This window comes from Lipotes vexillifer, unplaced genomic scaffold (assembly GCF_000442215.2).
Source record: "Lipotes vexillifer unplaced genomic scaffold, Lipotes_vexillifer_v1.1 scaffold1457, whole genome shotgun sequence".
NCBI lineage: Eukaryota > Metazoa > Chordata > Mammalia > Artiodactyla > Lipotidae > Lipotes > Lipotes vexillifer.
Genome location: NW_006784622.1, coordinates 206,716 through 228,988, shown reverse-complemented (window position 1 = coordinate 228,988; position 22,273 = coordinate 206,716). Strand labels below are relative to the sequence as shown.

At 44.3% G+C, this 22,273-nt stretch overlaps 1 protein-coding gene across 5 annotated transcripts in view; it reads left to right on the top strand.

The window, feature by feature from the left end:
* DLG2 (discs large MAGUK scaffold protein 2) overlaps window positions 1-22,273 on the top strand; it is a 1,040,068-nt gene that overhangs the window by 951,959 nt on the left and 65,836 nt on the right. For all 5 annotated transcript variants that reach the window (XM_007456974.1, XM_007456973.1, XM_007456975.1 and 2 more), the window contains one exon: window positions 15,210-15,386. In XM_007456974.1, coding sequence (XP_007457036.1) covers window positions 15,210-15,386 — 177 coding nt within the window. The remainder of the gene's footprint in view (window positions 1-15,209; window positions 15,387-22,273) is intronic.

The following is a 22,273-nucleotide window of genomic DNA, read 5'->3' as shown; positions in this document are numbered from 1 at the left end:
TCCCTACTTTATAGATTTCATATCCTTCTCCCACTTGATGCCGGTAACTGCATCTTTCCTAACACTGATTAAATGAAATTGAAAACAGCCTCTTGCGGATATTCCTTCCTGCCAGAATTGATCTAAATCTGTCCTAGGCAATGAGCCTCTTTCTTGCCAAACAGTCTGCCTTGATTAACTTCACAACAAGCCGGTCCCCTTAGGATGCTCACCCGTCTGTCAAACAGGAAATCTTGCTCCCTACTACCCCAAATTACCAGTCTGCACGGCATTTCTTTTAAACCCAATACCTTCTTTCTGTTGGCAATTCTGATGGGTATCGAGCATTCATCTTGCCTAATTATTCCACTGCCAGTTGCTGTTATGCCTAAAACTCAGTGATGAAATACTTACGAGCAACGTAATCCTATTTATGGGTTTCGTTTATCATTTCCAACCTTTCATTCAAGGCAAAAAGCACACCAGCCAAATGTATGGCCATGATGCAGAGCCTAGACATTACTATTCCTTTGACACTTGTATCAAATATCCCTGCTGAAATCAGAGGTAATGGGGAAGTTCCTAAAGACAGATGAAATTCCAGCCTTAAAAGTTATTGCCAAGAGCTTAGGTTACAAAACGTTTCCTTTTGCTCTGTGGCTCAACCCCTGGCACCATCAAAAATAGCTTGCGTTCTTACAGCGCGTGAGATCCAGCCAGTCCATTAGAAGTGGGTGACTGCAGGAGAGTCACACTCATCATTGAGCATGGGCAGCGCTTGGTTTCCTCCACAAATTGTACTGCTTCTACTGTTGCATTTAGTAAACTAAATATAATTGATTTGCTGACAGTATTGTCTGACCTACTAGACTCATACATTGTGTGAGGGCAAGGGTACCATCTTACTCATTTTTTACCTTCGGCACTGAGCACAGTATTGGGGACATCTAAGAAGCACTTAATAAATAACGGGACCCAGGTGAGAAGAGAGAGCAGACAGAGAACAAGTAGAGGAATAGGGGGCTGTTTCCAGGGTGGTCCACAGGCAGTGTAATAATCACCGAAAATGGGACTGTGGGATGGGAAAGGGCAGTCATGGCTTCACATTACGGGCTGATGATTAGAGCTGTGGATCTCGCTAGCTCAAAGGGCCACTCTCCAAGGCTCAGCTTGGCAGCCTGAATGGTTCTCCCCTCTGGCTTCTCATCCAGACATCTTCCCCAAGCTTACCTTAAGCATCATCCCAGCTTACCTCCCACTGGGTGCTGACTATTCTAGGAATAACTATCGTGGCCGAGTTCCCCTCATGCTTTCCTGCCCAATTACACACTTCGATCAGACCTGATGGACCAAATTCAGGGTTTCCCGTTGGCTTCTTTATCAAAGCCCAGCCTTGGCTAACGTGCAAAATGGTATTAAGCAGCAGTTTCTCATTCCTTCCTCCTCTCATTAGAAGAAATGTTTCTTTACCTGTCAGATTCCTCTCAGTCCATACACACGCTCCACTGAATGTGCCCCACAGCTTTCTCTTGTTCGCTTAGAAAGTGTTGACATTCTAACAAGAAGACTTTCTTCTTCTAAGGAACTGTCTTCAGCCTGTCGATATAAACAACCTCTGAGAACAGAAAAGGGTCTTCTCAAAACACATGCAATAAATATCTGTTGAAATGCATTCTGAGTGATGCTCTTTACTCTTTGAGAGAAAACTAATCACAGTTCCATCCTGCAGAGTTCTGTAATTAGAGTTTGAAACACCCTGGTGTATCTCTAGTTATTTCAAGGAGGCCTTGCTAACCTGTCCCAAAATGCTCCAAGGAGAATTTTCATCAAGCTTCCACTTTGAAAGCAAACAGGCATTGTAGGAATTGGTGGTGGGTTTGGGGGTGTCATAACATCAATAAAAGAAGAGAGAGGTTTCTTCATTTTAAAGTGCTTGGGAGTAATGTACTAGGTTGGAGATTTTCACACTCTGATTTAAGGAGTCCCAGCATTCTTCTCAGGGACCTTTGGGCTGCTGTGCAGTTGCGGTGGAAGAGAGGCCAAAAGTTCTCTTTTGCCTCCCTGTTTTCTTTCTTTCTTTTTGTTTTTTAATTAATTAATTTTATTATTTATTTTTGGCTGTGTTGGGTCTTCATTGCTGCGTGTGGGCTTTCTCTAGTTGTGGAGAGCAGAGGCTACTCTTCGTTGCTTCTCGTTGCTATGGCTTATCTTTGTTGTGGAGAACAGGCTCTAGGCAATGGGCTTCAGTAGTTGTGGCACGTGGGCTCAATAGTTGCAGCTCACGGGCTCTAGAGCACAGACTCAGTAGTTGTGGTGCACGGGTTTAGTTGCTCTGCAGCATGTGGGATATTCCCAGACCGGGGCTCGAACCCATGTCCCCTGCATTGGCAGGCGATTCTTAACTCAGTAGTTGTGGTGCACGGGTTTAGTTGCTCTGCAGCATGTGGGATATTCCCAGACCGGGGCTCGAACCCATGTCCCCTGCATTGGCAGGCGGATTCTTAACCACTGCGCCACCAGGGAAGACGCACCTCCCTGTTTTCAATCAGAGGTGTAATTGTTATGTGTCCAGAAGCCTTCTTTTAAAGAAAAAAAACACGTTTATTCTGTAATAAAACTTTGAAAACATTGCCCTTAGATTATGGTGGGTGAGAGGGACAGAGACAGATAGATACTGGCCAAAGTAAATATCTGGAACCTCTGTCCACCCTGTTGCCACCACCCTGGTCAAGCCATCATCATTTGTATTACTACCTCAGCCTGCTACCTGAGGTCTCAGCATCAGTTCTCGGCATCAGGAGTGCCCAGTGCACTTCTGTCCAATCCATTTTACACTTTCCATCCAGAAAGATGTTTTCAATGCAGATCTGATCAACTCACTATCCTGCTTAAAATTCTCTAATGGCCTCCCAACACTGTGAGGAGGAGAAAGTGTTTCACAAGGTCCCTCTGGGACCCGGCCTCTCCTTTGTTCTCTGGTCTCATCTTGGGCCATCCAGGACATTGGTCTTCCTTCAAGTTCACTGCCTGCTATTTCTTCCTTCAGAGCCTCTGAATGCATATTGCCTCTGCCTACATCTACTCATCCTGCAGGTCTCAAATTACATAGCTCCTCCTCCTGGAAGCCTCCCTAACCCATTCTTCCCAGAGTAGGTTCTGTTTCTCTCCACTGAATATTCTCATGGGTTATTTCCCCATCTGCTTTTTAAGATGTATTGTACTGGTAATTATTTCTTCTACATCTGTCTTTCCTCAGTTCCAAAAGCGGCATCTTGCTTTTCTTGTTCACCACTAAAATTCCAATATTTAGCATAATGCCTGGCATATAATAGGTGTTCATTAACTACGGCTGAAAGAATGAATGCATGACGTCAGGCACCTAAAAGTTATGTGTATTGGCTGTTTTAGAGCAGTCCCACAGGACTATCTGATCGTTTCACCAAATGGAATGAGAACAGCATTAGGGAAAGCGAGCCATTGCCCAGCACTCGAGCCCACAGGAAACATCTCTACTCCAACCTCTCCTTCCAATTACTGCCAATAGAACCACTAGCTGCAAGCCTGGCACTTAGGAAGAGCCAGCCAGATAAATGTTAAATAGATTGATACTAAAAATGAAAATTGGGACTAAATCATTCCTACACCCCATAAGAGTTGAGTTGTAACATAGTTTTCTGTGCCAGTACATATTATTCTTGCAGTTTTCCAAGTGTCTATACACCAGACACCGTGCCGTAGGAGTTTTACATGTGGTACCTCATTTCATCCCAGCAACATCTATTAGACAGTGTCTTTAGTCAGTTCAAGCAGCTGCAACAAAGAACCGTAGACTGGGTGGCTTATTAACATCAGTAATTTATTTCTCGCAGTTCCAGAGGCTGGAAGTGTGAGATAGGCTGTCTGGATAGGCTCAGCACAGTTGGGTGCCAGTGAAGGCCTCCTCCGGGTTGCAGACTGCCAACTTGTCATTGTATCTTCACATGGTAGAGAGAGAAAGAAAAAGCAAACTCTCTCATGACGTTTTAAGAGTGCTAATCCACCCTCATGACCACATCTAATTCTAATTACCCCCAAAGGACCCACATTGGAGGGTAAAGTTTCAACATATGAATTTTTGGGGGGATACAGGCATTTAGTACACAGCAGGCAGAAATTAGTCTTTACACATTAAGAAACAGAATTTAAGGACCGTGCCTACAGCCGCAGAGCAAGTAGATGGCACAGCTGAGGAGTCTCTCAGGTCTGGCTGACACTTTCCATTATCCTGGTGCCTGGCATGTAGTAGGTGTTCAATAGATGAATGAATGAATGACTTAACACTAGGTGCGTGGAAAATGCTCTGGCATGAAAACTTTAGTGCTAAAGTTAAAAGATTGTGCTGATGGAATAAGATACTAACAAGATTCACAGAATCTATAAACACTGATATTCCGGATATTATTAGTTCCTTTTTCTTTCCTTAAATTCCTGAACTACTGGCAAAACCTGGGACATTCCCTACAGACACTTCATTCAATTAAGCAAAACTGCTAAGTAGAACTCTTCCTGAACAAGTTAGGCTATATAGCACAGCATTTGGCCTGTGAGCACTTTCTGAACAGTCATTGAGCAGAGAGTACCACAGGGGTTTGCAAATGTGTACAGAAGAAAGAGAGAAAGATAGCGTGACCCTACATGACCCACAATAAATAACAACACAAGAGCAGCTATACACACACACACACACACACACACACACGCGCATATACTGATCTGAGGGCCTTTCATCCATAATTAATCAATCTTCACAAGTGTGAGATGGTTCCTAACATGTTTCAGTGAATCTAGGTTGTCATTGACTATAAGATGCACTCTGTGTGTCACCAAGAAAGGAAAAATGCTGTCCATTAAATTACAAGATGGCGTTGATGGTAAGATACATCCTAACTTTCGAAACATGAGGATGAAAAAAGGGCGATAAAATATAGTATTTTAAATCCCATTTTACACATGAGGCAACCGCAAGAGACCCAAAGAAGTGAAGTCATGTTCCGAAATCAGAGAGCATGGGTTTCGATTCGATTCAGTTCAGTTTAGCCTTGTGTTGTGCACGCCTCCTCCTCTGTGCCCTGTGGGAGAGACGCAGAGACGAACGAGACACTGTCCTAACCCCAAGGAGCTGAGCTGTCGAGCAGGGAAGTAGACCCACAGGCAAATCAACTAAAATGCCACCTGCTAAGTGCAAGAATAAGGCCAGGTACAAGGTTGCAGGCTGGCACGGAGAGGGGAATGGATAGGCTGTCTGGATAGGCTCAGAGGGTTCCCAGAGAATGTCACGAGTTTCAAAGAATGGATTGAAATTTGCTGAATGATTTTATGCTTATTTTTTTTATATCCAGTCAGTGTGTCAGCTTGTTCAACAATGTTAAGAAAAATTCTTGGCTGAAAAATTCCACCTACACTGTGTGAGTTGTGGTAGAGTATGTCCAAGAGAAGAGGGGAAGGTCTTCCATGGCTCAGCTCATGTGCATGCTTCCAAGGAGAGGTAGGAAGGGGGAGAGGCTGAGGGAAGAAAGCTGAGTCTTCAGGATGTGAGATCACTATTATTACAGAAGGGGTTCCCTTTAGGACAAAGCCTGAAGGACATGTCTAGTCAGTTGGGTGGGGTGGGAGGGGTGCTACCACCTCTCAGCTAGTGGAGCTGGGAGAATTGTCCCTTCATTCGTCAACTCCTTTCTGAGCACCTGATGGGGGACCCTGCTGTGCCATCCTGTGGCACCCCACACTAATTCTTAGTATATTGCACGTCATGCTCAATTTTAACTATATTTAGGGCCTTTGCACTGGCTGTTCCCTCTTCTTAGAACACTTTCCTCAAATGCCAGCATGACTAATTCCCTCGCCTCCTTCAAGCCTCGGCTCAGATGTCTTTCTCAGTGAGCCCTACTTTGACCAGCCTATTTACAAATGCAACCTTCACCACCACCACAACTCTGCCCCATCTCAAAATCCTGATACCTCTTACTCTGCTCTATTTTTAACTTGTTCTGTACCAACTAGCTACTCCTAACGTAATATACTGTTTGCTTATTTATTAGGTTTATTGTTTTTTGCCCATCTTTTCTCATTAGAATATAAGCTCCATGAAGGCATGAAATTTTGTCTGTTTTCATTCACTGATAAGCTCCAGAATCATCATTGGTATGTGCTCAATAAATATTTGATGAATGAATAATTGAGTAGCCAAACGAATATATCCCTTACCAGTATCCTCAACCAAATATTAAGCTCCACGAGGACAGGAAGCAAGCCTCTTGTGTATTTCTGAGCCCTTAGCACATAATAATGATTGGCACATAATAGGCACTCTGTAAATAATGTTCCATTTAATATTTAAATAACTGTTATCTCATTTCCACGCATGTAAGTTAAATCACATCCTGAACTCAGTGTTTTAGCTGGGTGAGTAAGGAACCATCTCTGTCTTCTCTGTCTGCCCTCATTCAACAGGTGATAATGGGAGCCTTTATGGACATATATGAGATTTTGAGGTGTTTTCTCAGATTTTCTCTTGCCTCAGTCTAGTCCTGTAGTTTCCACCCAGTTTTCTGAAATTCATAAACAAACAGACAAACAAAACAAACTAAATATTGAGAGAGCTGAAATGATTATCCAATAGTCTGGTTTTGTGGTATGTGAATTTCATCTCTGACCCTGATAAACTGCCACTAAGGATTTGGGGTAGTTGTGTGGACTATTCTTGGATGTCTTTCTCTTCTTTTTTATTTGCTCATGAGAGAAATGAACTTTCTCCAACACCTTCTTCTAGGCCTGGCACGTGTCAGCTGATACCACTAGTCATTCAGTAAATACTTAAAAGAAAGTGTTATTGGAAAGCAGAGGTAGGGTTGCTTTCTTTATGCTCCAGTGAGCAGCACTAGAAAAAAGGGATGGAATTTACAGGGAAGAAATTTAGATTCTAGACTCAATGAACAAACACTGAGGACTTACTGGGTTTTAAAAGCTCTGGTATATGTAATTCTTATAAGGACTCTGTTGGACAGGGATTCTTGCCCCTCATTTTATCCCTTGGGAGACCTAGGTACAGAGATGAAAATCACACAGCTGCTTAAATGGCAGAGCAACTATTTGAACCCAGGACTATCTGATGTTCATGTCTCATGATCTTGACCTGAGTCTTCTGTGTATAAATTTAAATATTTAGATGGCAATTGTGTATCAGCAATAATGAAATTCCAAATCAGGATATTCTTTTTCTCCACTGCAAGCTTGCTAATTTGTGACAGTAAGACCCTAAAAAGTAGATACCAAAGTTTGCTGTACATTTTTAGCTCAGATCAGAAATAAAAGGCTATAGTAAGGGCTTTGTCAGCCTTTCTGAAATATCTTGATTAATATATCTTGATTGTCTGACAAACAAGGCCAGAACATAAGAGCTTTTAGAACTGTCATAAAACCTGGGCTATTCATCCTGGCCATGTTCCTCTTTCCCATATTTCACTTTCTTTTTTTTTTTTTTTTTGCGGTACGCGGGCCTTTCACTGTTGTGGCCTCTCCCGTTGTGGAGCACAGGCTCCGCACATGCAGGCTCAGTGGCCATGGTTCACGGGCCTAGCCGCTCCACAGCATGTGGGATCTTCCTGGACTGGGGCATGAACCCGTGTCCCCTGCATCGGCAGGCGGACTCTCAACCACTGCGCCACAAGGGAAGCCCAAAAGACAATGATTTTAAGATTAATCTTTACAGCCTCACCCAGCCCTGAAACCTGTAGTACCTTTCGTTGTGGTCTGTCAAGCCTGCCTTTGGGCAGGTTCAGATTTACCTCTGCTTCCCTCAGATGGGGGGCCTGTCAGTCGGCGCTGCAGTGTAAACCAACCTGACAGATGCTAGGACACCCCGGGAGAGAGGGAGGGAAGCCTGGAATGGGCCCCATCCCTGCAGACCCTGATGATGAGTTGTCTGAAATGATCAACATGCAGACCTCTAGACATGTGAAGTCGGCTCATGCCATGTCCCTCGGGGAATTGGGAGCACTAGAGACTCAGGAGAGACTGAGAGAGACAGGGAGTTGTTGCCCCCAGAAATGATGCTTCTTCCCTGATTATAATCAAAATGCCACTGCTGTGCAGAGACCTAGGCTGTGAGGATCTCTGGTCGGTGCCCAATTAGTTCCACCTTCAGTCATGATAGTGACTGCCTGGTTCCTTGGGTCCAGTAGAAATTGACATTTTCCCAACAACCCTGTAACATAAAAGGAAACACTTGTGTGCTGAGAAGGGTGTCTTTAAAGAGCACAAACCTGCCTTATTAGGTTACTAATGATTACAAGGTATAACCCATGGGATACCACAGTCCATGGCATATAGTGTATTTACCCTTCTGTAAAATGGGAACAGTGCCTGCATTATAAGGGCTGTCTTTTTTTTTTTTTTTTTTTTGCGGTATGCGGGCCTCTCACTGCTGGGGCCTCTCCCGCTGCAGAGCACAGGCTCCGGAGGCGCAGGCTCAGCGGCCATGGCCCACGGGCCCAGCCGCTCAGCGGCCATGGCCCACGGGCCCAGCTGCTCCACGGCACGTGGGATCCTCCCGGACCGGGGCACAAACTCGCATCCCCCGCATCGGCAGGCGGGACCCCCAACCACTGCACCACCAGGGAAGCCCCTAATGGCTATCTTTTGAATCACAGATAATAAATACCCAGAACAGTGCCTGACATGTATGTTGTAGGCCTACCACGTGCTCAGCAGTCACTCAATAAACAATGGCATCGTGGTCAATGACTTCTTACAAGGATTGACAGAGGCTAGTGTGTTCCCATCCACTAAGACTGATTTGGTGGCCGCTTTAGCCAACACTCTTACCGAAGGCAATTCATTATTGAGGTGAGTGGGGAAATAAGTGGCCTTGATAGAGCTCAGTAAGTTTGGACATGATGACTCATCCACAGGGGTGTGGGTGGCTCCTCAGAGAGATGTGAGGAGTAATCGGTACAGAGCTGTGTGTATCCCTCTACCTGGGATGGATATGTTCTGACTTGAGAGACACAATCACACATATGACACATATGTTCATCATTTCCTAAGAAAGACAGGAAGGCCTATGCTGGGTGTCACTCAGGCCTTCCTTACCTGCTATTTCCAACTGCCCAGGCCTTATAGGAAAGAAAACAAACTGTTGAATTCCAGGGATTGCCCTGTGACAAGCATAGGTGATAGACTGAATAACAGAAAATCACTTTTATTGGGTATCTGTTATGGGGTAGATTCTGGGGATAGGAGGAATATGAACCTTCCCCACCCTCCATGCTCATGCAAACTAGAATTTGCAAATGTTAAAAAACACAGTACAGGATGAGATAAGAGTATATGAGAGGGGCACTTAACTCCCAGTGAATGAGTTTTTGGATTGATGAGGGAGATGACAGAATGACCTTCACAACACAAACAGTCCTATGAGGCACATAAATGTCAGCCACATGCAAAGTTACCTCATTTCCCCAAAGTGTCTTAAAGTGGCATAGAACATGACAGCTGAAACACACCTTGATAGCTGGTGTGACACTGGACATGTTGCTTAATTTATCCAAGTTTGCGTTTCCTCATCTGCAACACAAGGCTAAAATATGCACTGCAGGGCAGTGTGAGAACTGAATGTGGGCTCAGTAAAGTACATGTGCCTCTCTCCTGAAGTCTAGTCCACGGTGTCATCATCAATGCGACCATCCAATCATGAAATCTTTGGGGATGAGATCTAAGTACAACATTCCTTATCGGGAGTTCCAAGCTGGGTTCTTACAGTCAGGAGCACAGGCTTCTTGATTCAGACACATCTGTCTGTTTGAATTCTGGTTCGGCCACTTACTAGCTTTTTTCATTTCGGCTCTCATTTCCTTTATGAGATCAAAAATGCTTACATGGCAGGGGCTTTCCTGGTGGCGCAGTGGTTGAGAGTCCGCCTGCTGATGCGGGGGACACGGGTTCGTGCCCCGGTCCGGGAAGATCCCACATGCCGCGGAGCGGCTGGGCCCGTGAGCCATGGCCACTGAGCCTGCGCGTCTGGAGCCTGTGCTCCGCAACGGGAGAGGCCACAACAGTGAGAGGCCAGCGTACTGCCAAAAAAAAAATTGATTACGTGGCAGGATCGTAATCTGACAAAGTGGAATTCATTCTGTGCTGGTCTTGGGTACTTTACAGGCCCCATCCCGTTGTTGTAGCTCCATAACAATCTTGTGAGTTAATGCCATCATTACCTGCGCTTCACTGATGAGGGAGTAGTCATCTGTGGTTAAGAGTTCAGCTAAGAGGTTAAGTCACAGGCCCCAAATTCACAACTAGGGATGACAGAGTTGGGAATTAAATCCAGAACTTCTCTCTCTCCAAAGCTTGGCATATAACCAGTATGCTGGCTTGCCTACCCAGTAAATTGAGGGAGACAATGAATATAAAGTCTAGCATATTGTGGGACACTTAAAAAGCACAATTTTGGTCTGGTACCTAGGTCTCCACAGCCAGGTTGCACAGCCATGAGGATAAGCAGCTGCTTCACCCCCCCTTCCTTTCCTAGACTTCCCCTGTTGGCAAGGGCCCGCCACATGTTGAAATGCAGGAGGGGCAGGAGGGATGGGAGAGTCGTTGCATTATTCATGTCTAATTCTACTTGTCTAATGGACTTGTTAAAGCACCCTGGGTGGAAAGTGTGAGTCTTAATGGCATTTTATAAAAGTTGCTGTGATGAATTAGCACATAAAGCAAATTAAAAACAGCTTATCGCTTTTTAAAATAGGTGATGGGACACTGTAGCGTTTTTCCCAGATGTGACGATCCATTAATATCCAAAGGAGCTAAAAGCTGCTGAAATGTGTCAGCTGCTTGCTTTTAGGGACCTGACAAGTCTGAATCCGTGTAATCCTAGAGGGGCAGATTGTCCAAGAGAAATAGAACTCGTGGAAAGAGCATGTTGCTGATCCCAAGGGTGGGAAATCTCCCCTCAAGAATACTTGGCACTGGAATGAAGCCCAGTAGAATTAATGTCTGACCTGGTGGGGACCTTCGGGATTGGTCTCTGTTCCCCTTACACATAGGGTTGCTGAGGCTTGAAAGAAGTGGGGCTTTGAAAGGTCATCTGAAATATTTCCACAGACCTTTCTGAGGGTCTGCTTTGTGCCCAGCACTGTACTGGGTCCTGAGGATAGTAAGGTGTTTTAGATGTCTTTGTACACAGTCCATAAGACAGCTACTAAGTGGCACAGTTGGGACCCAGATCCCCTGATTCAAATCGCAGTGCATTTTTCAGAATAATAATTATCATAGTAATAATAGCTAGCATTTATTGAGCACTTGCTACTGCCAGGCTGGTGTTACAATACTTTGCATATCTTATTTCATTTAATCCTCACTGCAACTCTTTGAGGTGGCTGGTGTCATTACTATGCCAGTTTTACAGTTAAGAAAGCTTGAGGGACTTCCCTGGGGGTGCAGTGGTTAAGAATCCGCCTGCTAACGCAGGGGACACGGATTCAATCCCTGGTCCAGGAAGATCCCACATGCTGCGGAGCACATAAGCCCGTGCATCACAACTACTGAGCCTGCACTCTAGAGCCCGCGAGCCACAACTACTGAACCCGCATGCCACAACTACTGAAGCCCACGCACCTAGAGCCTGTGCTCCACAAGAGAAGCCTCCGCGATGAGAAGCCCACACAATGAAGAGTAGCCCCCACTGGCCGCAGCTAGAGAAAGCCTGCGCGCAGCAACAAAGACCCAGTGCAGCCATAAATAAACAAACAGATAGATAGATAGATAGATAGATAGATAGATAGATAGATAGATAGCTTTTAAAAAAAGAAAAGAAAAGAAAGCTTGAAACCCAGAGAGGTTAAGTAACTTGTTCAAGATCACACAGTTAAAAAGTTGCAAACCCAGGCAGTCTGACCCTATATAGCCTGCCTTCTTGGCCACCATCTGCCAGCTTTCCTGATGGCTTTTCTACCTCCACTCCCCACGCTTTACATCCAGAAGGAGCCTGGAGCCAAACTAGAGGTTTGGGGACCTTAGGGTAGGAATACTGGGACAAGAACTGAGCAGTAAGGGAACTGCACGGATTTGGGGGAGAAGAGGTGGTCAGCTCTTAAGGGAAGATGAAAAGTTCCTGGTACTGCTAAGTCGTGAGCACAGCCAGGGGGCGACAGGCTGGGAAATTGAGCCTGATAATGAAATGGCCACGAATGTGGGTTTTGGAGTCAGACAAACCTTATTCTAGATTCAGTCTCTACGATGTGTGTACTTGTGACCTAAGGCAGGTTCCTTAACTTCCTGAACCTCCTCCGCCATCTGTAAAACAGGGGTACTAATTTTTACCTTTCAGGTTGTTACGATGTCAAATAAGACAATGAATACAAAGTGCCAGGCCCCCTAATATGGGCATAAGTAGTGGTTGTCATCATGATTATCATCCTTGCCACCCTGTCACCACCTTCACCACCTCCCAGATTGAGGCGGGGGGGGGGTGGGAGGAAACAAGGTGAAGAGCACCAAACTAGGACTTCGCGTCGGGAGACACACACTCCAGCCCCAGCTTGCGGCCTCTAAGCCATGTGTCCTGGGGTTAGTTAGGGGTCCTTGCTAGGTTTGCCCCTCATCTGTAAAAAGGGGATAGGAAGTACCATATCCATTGGGCCTTTTTTGTAGGAATGTATTGAGTCACAAATGAGGAAGTGTATGTGAATACGCCTTTCAATCTATAGAGCGAGTGTTGGGGGTCCCAAAGACAACTCTCAAGGTTGATGATGTACTAGGAGGGCTCATCAGACTCAGCATAGTCATCCTCATGACTGTGATTTATTATAGGAAATGGATCCAGAGCAAACTCAGTGAAGGGAAAGGTGCATGGGACAAAGTCCAGAGGAAACTAGGTGAAGCTTCCAGGAGGCTCCTCCCAATGGAGTCACACAGGATGTGCCTGATTTCCTCCAGCAACAAATCGTGACAACAGGTGTAAAACCCTGTCTACCAGGGAAGCTCCTTACAGACTCAGTGTCCAGGGATTTTATTGCAGGCTGGTCACGTAGGCACCCTCACTGCCTGGCACCTGCTGCAATTCCAGACTCCCAAGGGAAAAGCAAGTATTCAACTTAAATGGTATTGTTTATATAATCAGCTTAGGCACAGTGAGCCATTCTTAATAGGAAATGGTAAGAACCCTCCCCAAAACTAAGTTCCCAGATGTCAGCCAAGGGCTGTCCTTGTAAGCAGGCCTTTTTAAGGATGTAATCTCAGGATTGCTGTGTTAACTCTTTTTTGCACAGAATAGAATCCATAGAAAGGATTTTTATAAGTATACACTCAAAAGGGGAAAAGGAGGTAATGATTATCATAATAACAGTTCATACTTAAAGATTGTCACTATGTGTAGGCACTTTTGTGTATGCGTTACATATATTACCTTAGGTAGCATTTCATCCATACAACAATTCCATGATAGGGGTACTGTTATCATCACTGTTGTTGTCATCACTGTGTTATATATGAGGGAACTGAGGCCTAAGAGGGGCTAGAGCACTTGCCTGGGTTACCAGCTATGTGACTAGTAAGAAGAGAAGTGGTAGGACCAGGACATGGCCCTAACAGTGTGGCCCCTGAGTCGTTTCTTAGCCGCTCTTATACTGCACTGTGCTACACAGCACCTACCATGGGCCGGGTGCATCCGATATGTTATGTCATTAATGCTCACTGCAGCTCCACATGAATATCGTTATTGGACTGATTTTACATTTAAAAACCTGTGGTTCAGGAATGTTAATTTGTGTCACATCAACCAGCCAGAGAAGTGACAGAGTCAGGAATGGGTCTCTGCCTTCTTTCAGTCCCCTTTTCCTGGCTGGGGTTTTGTGAAGTCTTTGGTAGAGAAGATGCAGATGGTCAGGGTGGAAATGAGTCATTCTAGGAGCTGAGACCTCGCCCCCACCCAGCCCGTATTCCATCACCTGGGGACAGAATTAATGGAAGAAGGGGCTGTGTTGCAAGTAATTCAACTTTCCCTGCAGTATTTGAGAGCTGTAGATGCTGCCTTCAGCTCTTTGGGGTTGCCATGACAGCAGATGTGACATTTCTTTCATGAGGAAAAGAAAGAAAGAAAGAAAGAAAGAAAGAAAGAAAGAAAGAAAAAGAATCACACTTGGTCCTCAGTGATTTTAGACAGACCTGTTCACCAGATCTAGCTAGTTTTGCTTGCATAGTGGCTACACTCTAAGGAAATTCTTAGAATGGAATCAAAGGGGAATAAACAGGGACGTGGCAAAATCTGCTTCTCCGGGGAAATCTCATGTTGTATGTGTGTGGTGATGGTTTGTGGGAGATACAGGAGGAGGCAGACCATGTAAAACTTGAGACAGATTGTCAGCTGCTTGGGACAACAGCTCGTCACTGAGGTCTCAATCATCATTGTAATTCCGCTTCCAACTCCCTCACCCCATCAGTCACACATATTACAGCGTGTTGGGCTCGGCAAAGGCTCTTTAGTGGGGAAACATGATACATAAAGCAAGAATTACAATTCAGAGTGATGAGTACAATGATGAGATAGGCTTGGTGTACTATGGAAGCAATTTATCTTGTTCATATCATTTTTTATTCTTTGCCTGCACCGTGCATGTGGGATCTTAGTTCCCCGACCAGGGATCAAACCCTCCCCGCCTGCATTGGAAGCGTGGAGTATTAACCACTGGACTGACAGGGAAGTCCCCTGTTCGTATTTTGATCTATGTGTCTATACACACACACATAAACATAGGTGTATTTTCATTATTGCTTTGTGAGCATTTAGTAATGTCATTAAATTAACCTCTACAACCATCCAATTTTAGTGATAGTCCAATACTCCAGTGAGTGGAAGGGTCCCAGTCCCCTGTGGGAGGACATGGAAGTTGTTACCGTGCTGCATTCAGAAAGATGCCATGGTTCTCTTCATTCTTTCTTTCTAGTGATTTGTAAAATTTGATTGTAGTGAGAGAGTACTAACCTGCCTCGCAACCTCCTGGGAGAAATAAGAACTAATCATGATTTGTGACCAAAGCAGTGGGAATGTTGACTGCAACTCCAGGGGTTAGTCCTGGGAGTTGGTATCCAATGGGCAGTGGGTTCTCAGGGCAGGAATGAACAATCAAAACGGTGAATCCTAGATCTGTGCTGCCAGAGATTCCTAACAATGTTCTCTCTCTTGTCATTTCCTCCAGAGCCATGTTTGACTACGACAAGAGCAAGGACAGTGGGCTGCCAAGTCAAGGACTTAGTTTTAAATATGGAGACATTCTCCATGTTATCAACGCCTCTGATGATGAGTGGTGGCAAGCCAGGAGAGTCACGCTGGAGGGCGACAGTGAGGAGATGGGGGTCATCCCCAGCAAGCGGAGGTAAGAATGCCTTTTTTGTTTCAGAGGATTTGCTGCTCAGCTCTCCAGGGAGTGGAGGTGAGGGAAGATGAAGATGTGGCAGACTGTTCACAAAATATCTATTTGAGTAGGATAGACAGTCTGCGGGGAAATTGTCAGTGGTGACAGGTGACACAAATGAAATATTCTCACGCTTCTCATGTTAGGGTTTTACCAAAACTGCTAACTGTGATAAAGCATAAGGGAAGAAGGAGGATCTGCTTATTCTGCCTTCCTAAAACTTAGCAGCTTTCATGTGTTCAAGATTATGCTTATCAGCTTGTATACTGACAAACTCAGAGGGGTTACTTCAGAGGTTCATAATTTACTGGGTAAGTTTATAGAAAGGCCAGGTGAAAGCCAAGTAAAGTAGACTATTTACAAAGCTGATGTCCTGGCTGTGTATTACTTCCAGATATTGATGGGAAAAGACTAAAAACCTCCATTCCAAAATCAGATACTTGGGGATAAACAACAAGGTCCTACTGCATAGCACAGAGAACTTTATTCAGTATCCTATGATAAACCATAATGGAAAAGAATATAAAAAAAGAATGTATATATGTATAACTGAATCACTTTGCTGTACAGCAGAAATTAACACAACATTGTAAGTCAAGTATGCTTGAATTAAAAAAAAATAAAATGACAGTTCCATTGGGGAAATAAACAAAATCAGATACTCAGGATAAGAGCTGTCAAACATCTGGTGAGGTCTAAAGAGTGGGTTTACAGCTATTTTTTATAGCGTTAGTTACTCTTGTCCCCCACCCCCACCTAGCACTCCCTACTTTCACTCAGATAATTAGTTCTGTATATAATTCCCAAGTAAAGACTATTATGTTCTCTCTCTTCTAAGCATTTCTTCGACTCTGCTTTTGAAAGGCGGGAATAGGCTTCAGAATAGCTACGTCATTCATCTGTCCCAGCGGTTTCTGATCATTACCACTAGAAAGGAACTTTCCTTCCCATGAGTGTCCTTTTGGCACTAAGATATTGTCTGAGAAACAAATTATCTGCACCCTAGAAAAGAGATATGGTATGAAGTCAAAGTCAGGAATAATGCTTATTCAAAGCAGTCACTAACTTTTCTCGAGCTACAAAGGGCTCCCCTCCTCATATGCAAACACCCCAAATACCTATGTAAAAAATCCTCATGAAGCTGAGTATTGAAGTGCTGCCGCATGCACAGTGACCCAGTGACTGAGCTAGCACCAGCCATAATGGGAAGATGAAATTAGCCAGAAATAACTCTGTGGGGCATTTGCACCCCAGAGAAGACCGGTCCCCCATTTTTCTCTGCCTGGGGCCACATAGTCTAGGGTGAATGTAGGGAGAGGGCAGCAGGCTGACTCTTCTGCAGCTGCTCCCTCCCACCCTCTAAGCCTATGCCTATGAATCTCCCAGCAGCAGACAGTTCTTTAAACCTCTGGGCTCCTGCATAATTGCCTGACATTGCTTTGAGAGGATGTTCTGAGTTTGTAGTTTGCAGTGTTTTCTGAATTCAAAGCAATAACTCTCAGGACTAGTATATATTCTGTGTTTCTCCATTTCCATTTATTTAAAAAGAAACTGTCAGGGCAATATGCATTTTGGTTTGCTTTGATGTGATTAATCAGAGCTGTCTGAGGAGCTGTTGTGTAGAAGGTGCCATCTTATTGAATATGGCCCCAAGGGTAGATAGAAATGGGCTGGAGAAGGAAAGCTGTGTGGGAATATATTTCAACTCATTTTTTAAAAAATCCTTTTAGTAGTTGGAGCTGACTAGAGATGATATGGATTACCTGGGAAGACAGTGACCTAGAACAATGGTTTTCACACCAAAGGTACATTATGAAGACTTAGATATGCCCCTCCCCCCCACACACAGTGATTCTGTTTCAGTCCATCTGGAGTGGGTCCTGGAGATCTGTATTGGTGTGTAAGTTCCTCCAGGTGATTCTGATAATAGAAGATTCAGTGGCAGGAAGTATTATAAAAGGGAATCAAACTTTGGGTGGGACAGTTGAACTATATGATTTGCAGCCACTTTCCAACCCTGAGGTTCTGTGATTCTAACCAGTCTTGTCAGTAGTCCTTCATTTGTTCAGTTGCACATCATTTCCCCCGTAGGGAACATTCTCAGTGCTAGTCCTCCTGGGGTAATTTTCTGCCTGCTGGTGGTCATTCCTGAACTGGCTGTCTCTCCTATTTTGGATGAAGGCCATCCTAACAGCCATGCTACAGCTGGCCTGGAGAAGAAGTTTGTCTAGTGACTCTAATGTTGGTATTTGTATTCTGTCTCATGAAGGGTGCAGTAGCCCACCCGCCATCTCGTGTGTGTGTGGCTGTAAATGAATCTCTGTCAAATTTTCTCCTCAGGATTTTAACTCTTTCCAAAAATGTTACTATTATTGTTTTATGTGTTTATAAAAGTAACACATTTCATTGGAAAAAAAAGGAACATTTAGAAAAGTATAAAGAAGAAATAAAAATCACTTATAGGGCTTCCCTGGTGGTGCAGTGGTTAAGAATACGCCTGCCAATATAGGGGACACGGGTTTGAGCCCTGGTCCGGGAAGATCCCACATGCTGCGGAGCAACTAAGGCCGTGTGCCACAACTACTGAGCCTGCGCTCTAGAACCCGCGAGCCACAGCTACTGAAGCCCGTGTGCCTATAGCCTGTGCTCCACAACACTGGGTTGCCACAAACCTTCATTTTGTACAAAACAAAATCTCTGAGAAGTGCTGTGAAACAAGGTATGCCTGTAGTTCAAAATGATCTCACTTTGGGCTTGCCTGGTGATGCAGTGGTTGAGAGTCCGCCTGCCGATGCAGGGGACACGGGTTCATGCCCCGGTCCGGGAAGATCCCACATGCTGCGGAGCGGCTAGGCCCGTGAGCCATGGCCGCTGAGCCTGTGCGTCCGGAGCCTGTGCTCCTCAACGGGAGAGGCCACAACAGTGAGAGGCAAAAAAAGAATCTGCCTGCCAGTTCAGGGGACATGGGTTCAATCCCTTGTCCGGGAAACTCCCACATGCCGCAGAGCAACTAAGCCCGTGCACCACAACTACTGAGCCTGCGCTCTAGAGCCCACAAGCCGACGTGCCACAAATACTGAAGCCCACGCACCTAGAGCCTGTGCTCCACAACAAGAGAAGCCACAGCAGTGTGAAGCCCGCGCACCACAACAAAGAGTAGCCCCTGCTCTCCACAACTGGAGAAAGTCTGAGTGCAACAATGAAGACCCAAAAACGAAGACCCAATGCAGCCAAAAATAAATAAATATTAAAAAAGAAAAAATTCCTTTAAAATTACAAAAAATAAAATAAAATATATCATGAGCCTTCCCTAGGGCTGCTCTTTAATGTTTAACTTCTAAAGGAGGCACTCTTATTTTGTACTGCATTCAGCATCTTATAACTATAGCTCAGAATAAATGGTTACTGGTATCAGTATGACTTATTATTAGATTAGGGTTTTCCTTAATTCCTCTCTACCCCCTTTTATGAGTATAGTTCAGCTCATAGAGCTGGTCTGGAAAAATCTTATAATGGATGACATCCCTTATGACTTCACCCTTTACAAAAATGTTTCTCTATTGATGATTCTATTTAATCATCCCTATGAAGTCATAAGATGAAGGGTATGAAAATCATTGCCTTTTCCCTCCCTCTGTTTAGAAGTTGGTAAATAAATTTTATCTAAATAAATGCTCCTAGAGCATGCTAGACACTGTTCTAAGCCCTTTACAATTATTTAAACCTCATTACAACCCTATGGGGAGGGTAATATAATTAGCCTCATTTTACAAACCAGGAGTTTGAAGCAGAGAGAGATTAATTTACTTGCCTATACTGCCCAGCTAATAAATGGCATAACTGGGATTTTATTCCAGGCTATAACGCGCTTAACTCATATGCAATCCTGCCTCCCAACATTATAAAAATAAGAATTGACAAAATTCAATTCATCAAGCACTGCTCAAGCAGCTTCTGTGTGCCAGGTGCTATCATCCAGTCACTGCCTAGAGCCCAATATTTGTAGGACCAACATGTAACTATGGCACAGCTACACTGTGATGAGGGCTATATTGTAAATAAAGGTGCTGTCTTAGTTCGGGCGGCTATTACAGAATACCATTCACTGGGTGACTTATACAACAGACATTTATTTTTTGCAGTTCTGGAGTCCAAAATCAAGGCACTGGCTGATTGGGTTCTCAGAGAGGACCCTCTTCCTGGTTTGCAGATGGCCTTATTGCTGTTTCCTCATATGGCAGAGAGAGAGATCTTTTCTCTCATATTTCTTCATTTTGGCCACTAATTTGATTCATGAGGACTCCACCCTCATAACCTAATTACCTCCCAATACCTCACCACCAGAGACCACCACACTAGGGATTAGGGCTTCAACATATGAATTTTATGTGGACACAAACATTCAGTCCATAGCAGGTATCAAGGGAAGTGAAAGGGCAGCAGAGGAATGAATTCCATCTGATAATAGAGTATGTATTGTACCAGTTGCTTTCAAATACAAGATTTTCTTTAATCTTTACAAAAGCTTCATAAGGAAACTGAAGATCAGAGAAGTCAAGTAACTTGCCCAAGGATGCACAGTTAGCCACTGGCTGAACCCAGTTCTCTCTGTAGCGAGACCAGATGGCTTTTCACTACCCCAAGGGTATACTGGAGGAAGCCCTTGACAATTAAGGAGCTCTTACTACACTTTAAATACTATACTAACCAATTTTTTGTATTATTTAATATTCACCACAGGGACTTCCCTGGTGGTGCAGTGGTTAAGAATCCACCTGCCAATGCAGGGGACACGGGTTCGATCCCTGGTCCCGGGAAGATCCCACATGCCGCGGAGCAATTAAGCCCGTGTGCCACAACTACTGAGCCTGCGTGCCACAAATACTGAAGCCTGCGCACCTAGAGCCCATGCTCTGCAACAAGAGGAGCCACCACAATGAGAAGTCTGCGCACCGCAACAAAGAGTAGCCCCCGCTCGCCACAACTAGAGAAAGCCCGCGCACAGCAACGAAGACCCAACACAGCCAAAAAATAAATTAAATTTTTTTTTTTAAAAAGAATCTTTAAAAATAAATTCACCATAATTTTTCAAGTCTGTGTTAATATCCTAATTTCACCAACATGAAACCTGAGATCCTAAGAGGTTGAGTGACCTGCCCTAAGTCATAGAGCTAATAAGTGGCAGATGCAGAATTCCATCCCAGACTTGTGTGACTTCAAAACGTGGGCTTTTAGCACAGAATCTCTCTTTTCTGAGATTACATAGTTTCTGAGGGGCCAAACTAGGATTTGTTCCACTGTCTCTTAATCCAAGTCTCTATTCATTACCCCACAGTGACTGTCACCTGGGCTCTCAGATGACAGCTTGCAGCTGGCATTGCATAAGGGTTTACTCACTTAGCTTCCCTGCAAGCCTGTGGCCGGTAACCTATATGGCATTTCAATTCTCCTTGCAACAGGGCCTTATGGAGCACAGGCAAAGGGATACCCAGCACCAAATGATGTTCCCACCATCCATTGCTCCAAGCCTGCCCTCATTGTGTGTTTGGCGGGAACCTGAAAACGCCAGATGGGAGATGGGTGAGAAGGCAGAGGAAGACAGTTGGGCTCATTAAAGCATGACCATGTGGTATTCTCTGGAGACGCTAGGTGTCAGAATTGATTGCTCAAGTTTTGCCATCCAGTTTATGTTTTCAGTATTTTGGTCAGTGACCAAACCAAGGCAGAGAGGATTATTTCTGCTTAAATAATCTAATTAATTGCTTGCCTCTTGAGTGTGAGAGAAGTATGTCAGTCCTTTCATCGCAGTTCAGTCTTTCTACACAGGTGACCCACCATTCCCTTAGGTAAAGATCTGTGGGTCTTAACATCCTGTATTTCTGCTAAAGGAGTCTCACTTAGTAAAATAACTAGATAAGGTGATGCTAAACTTTTACATAGATTCCTACCAAGTACAATAAAAAAGTTGTAAAATGGTCAACAACTTTTTAATCAGAAACACTGGTTGTTTGGGCAAGTCACTTCAAATCTCTGAGCCTTGGTTTTCACACCCAGGTCAAGAACCAGTAGCCTCCTTGATGATTCATTCATTCATTTACCAACAAAGATTAAGCACCTACTATATGCCCAGCTCCATCTTAAGCCCTGGATCACTGTACGGATTATAGATAATATAGGTAAAGTTTAGCATAGCTTCTAATACTTCTGTGCTTACTCAAATGATATATGTTTTCCTTTCTTCAGAGTTTGAGCTTTTGATGCTCAAAACAACATAGCATTATGTAGGGCCCTATTTCTCCACCCTAACTGATCTTGGCAATAAACTATCCACATGTATCCCAAGAAGCACTAGGAGAGAGGACAGGGTTGAGGCAAGTGAGGAAAAAAGATAAGCCACATCCCCTGCTACCCATGAGAAGGGTTTGCAGAGATCCCCAAGAGGCAATAGACATGAGCCTCTGGGATAGAAAAACACAACTATTGTTGGGGATGCAGTGAATGTAAAGACTGCTGAAGAGAGAGATCAGTCCAATGTTTCTGATGTAACATTGCAAATAGACATCTAGCTAACCTGAATTTCAGTGTTAAAAGCAAATTTATTCTGAGTTTTGAGGCGAGCCTGTCATAACAGGTATTATCTCAGTGACTCTTTGCTTGAGTTTTGTTATGGTTTATTTAATTCAGGACATTCGGGATTTGGGATGCAAGGAAGGGGGGATGGCTGTCATTTGTGAGAAACTCAGCCCAGACGTCTAAGGAACTATATTGGTCTTAAAATTGTGGGTGACCATCTAAAATCTCATGTTTGTTGAAACCCATTAGATATGCGAGGCATGGAAGGTCCTTAA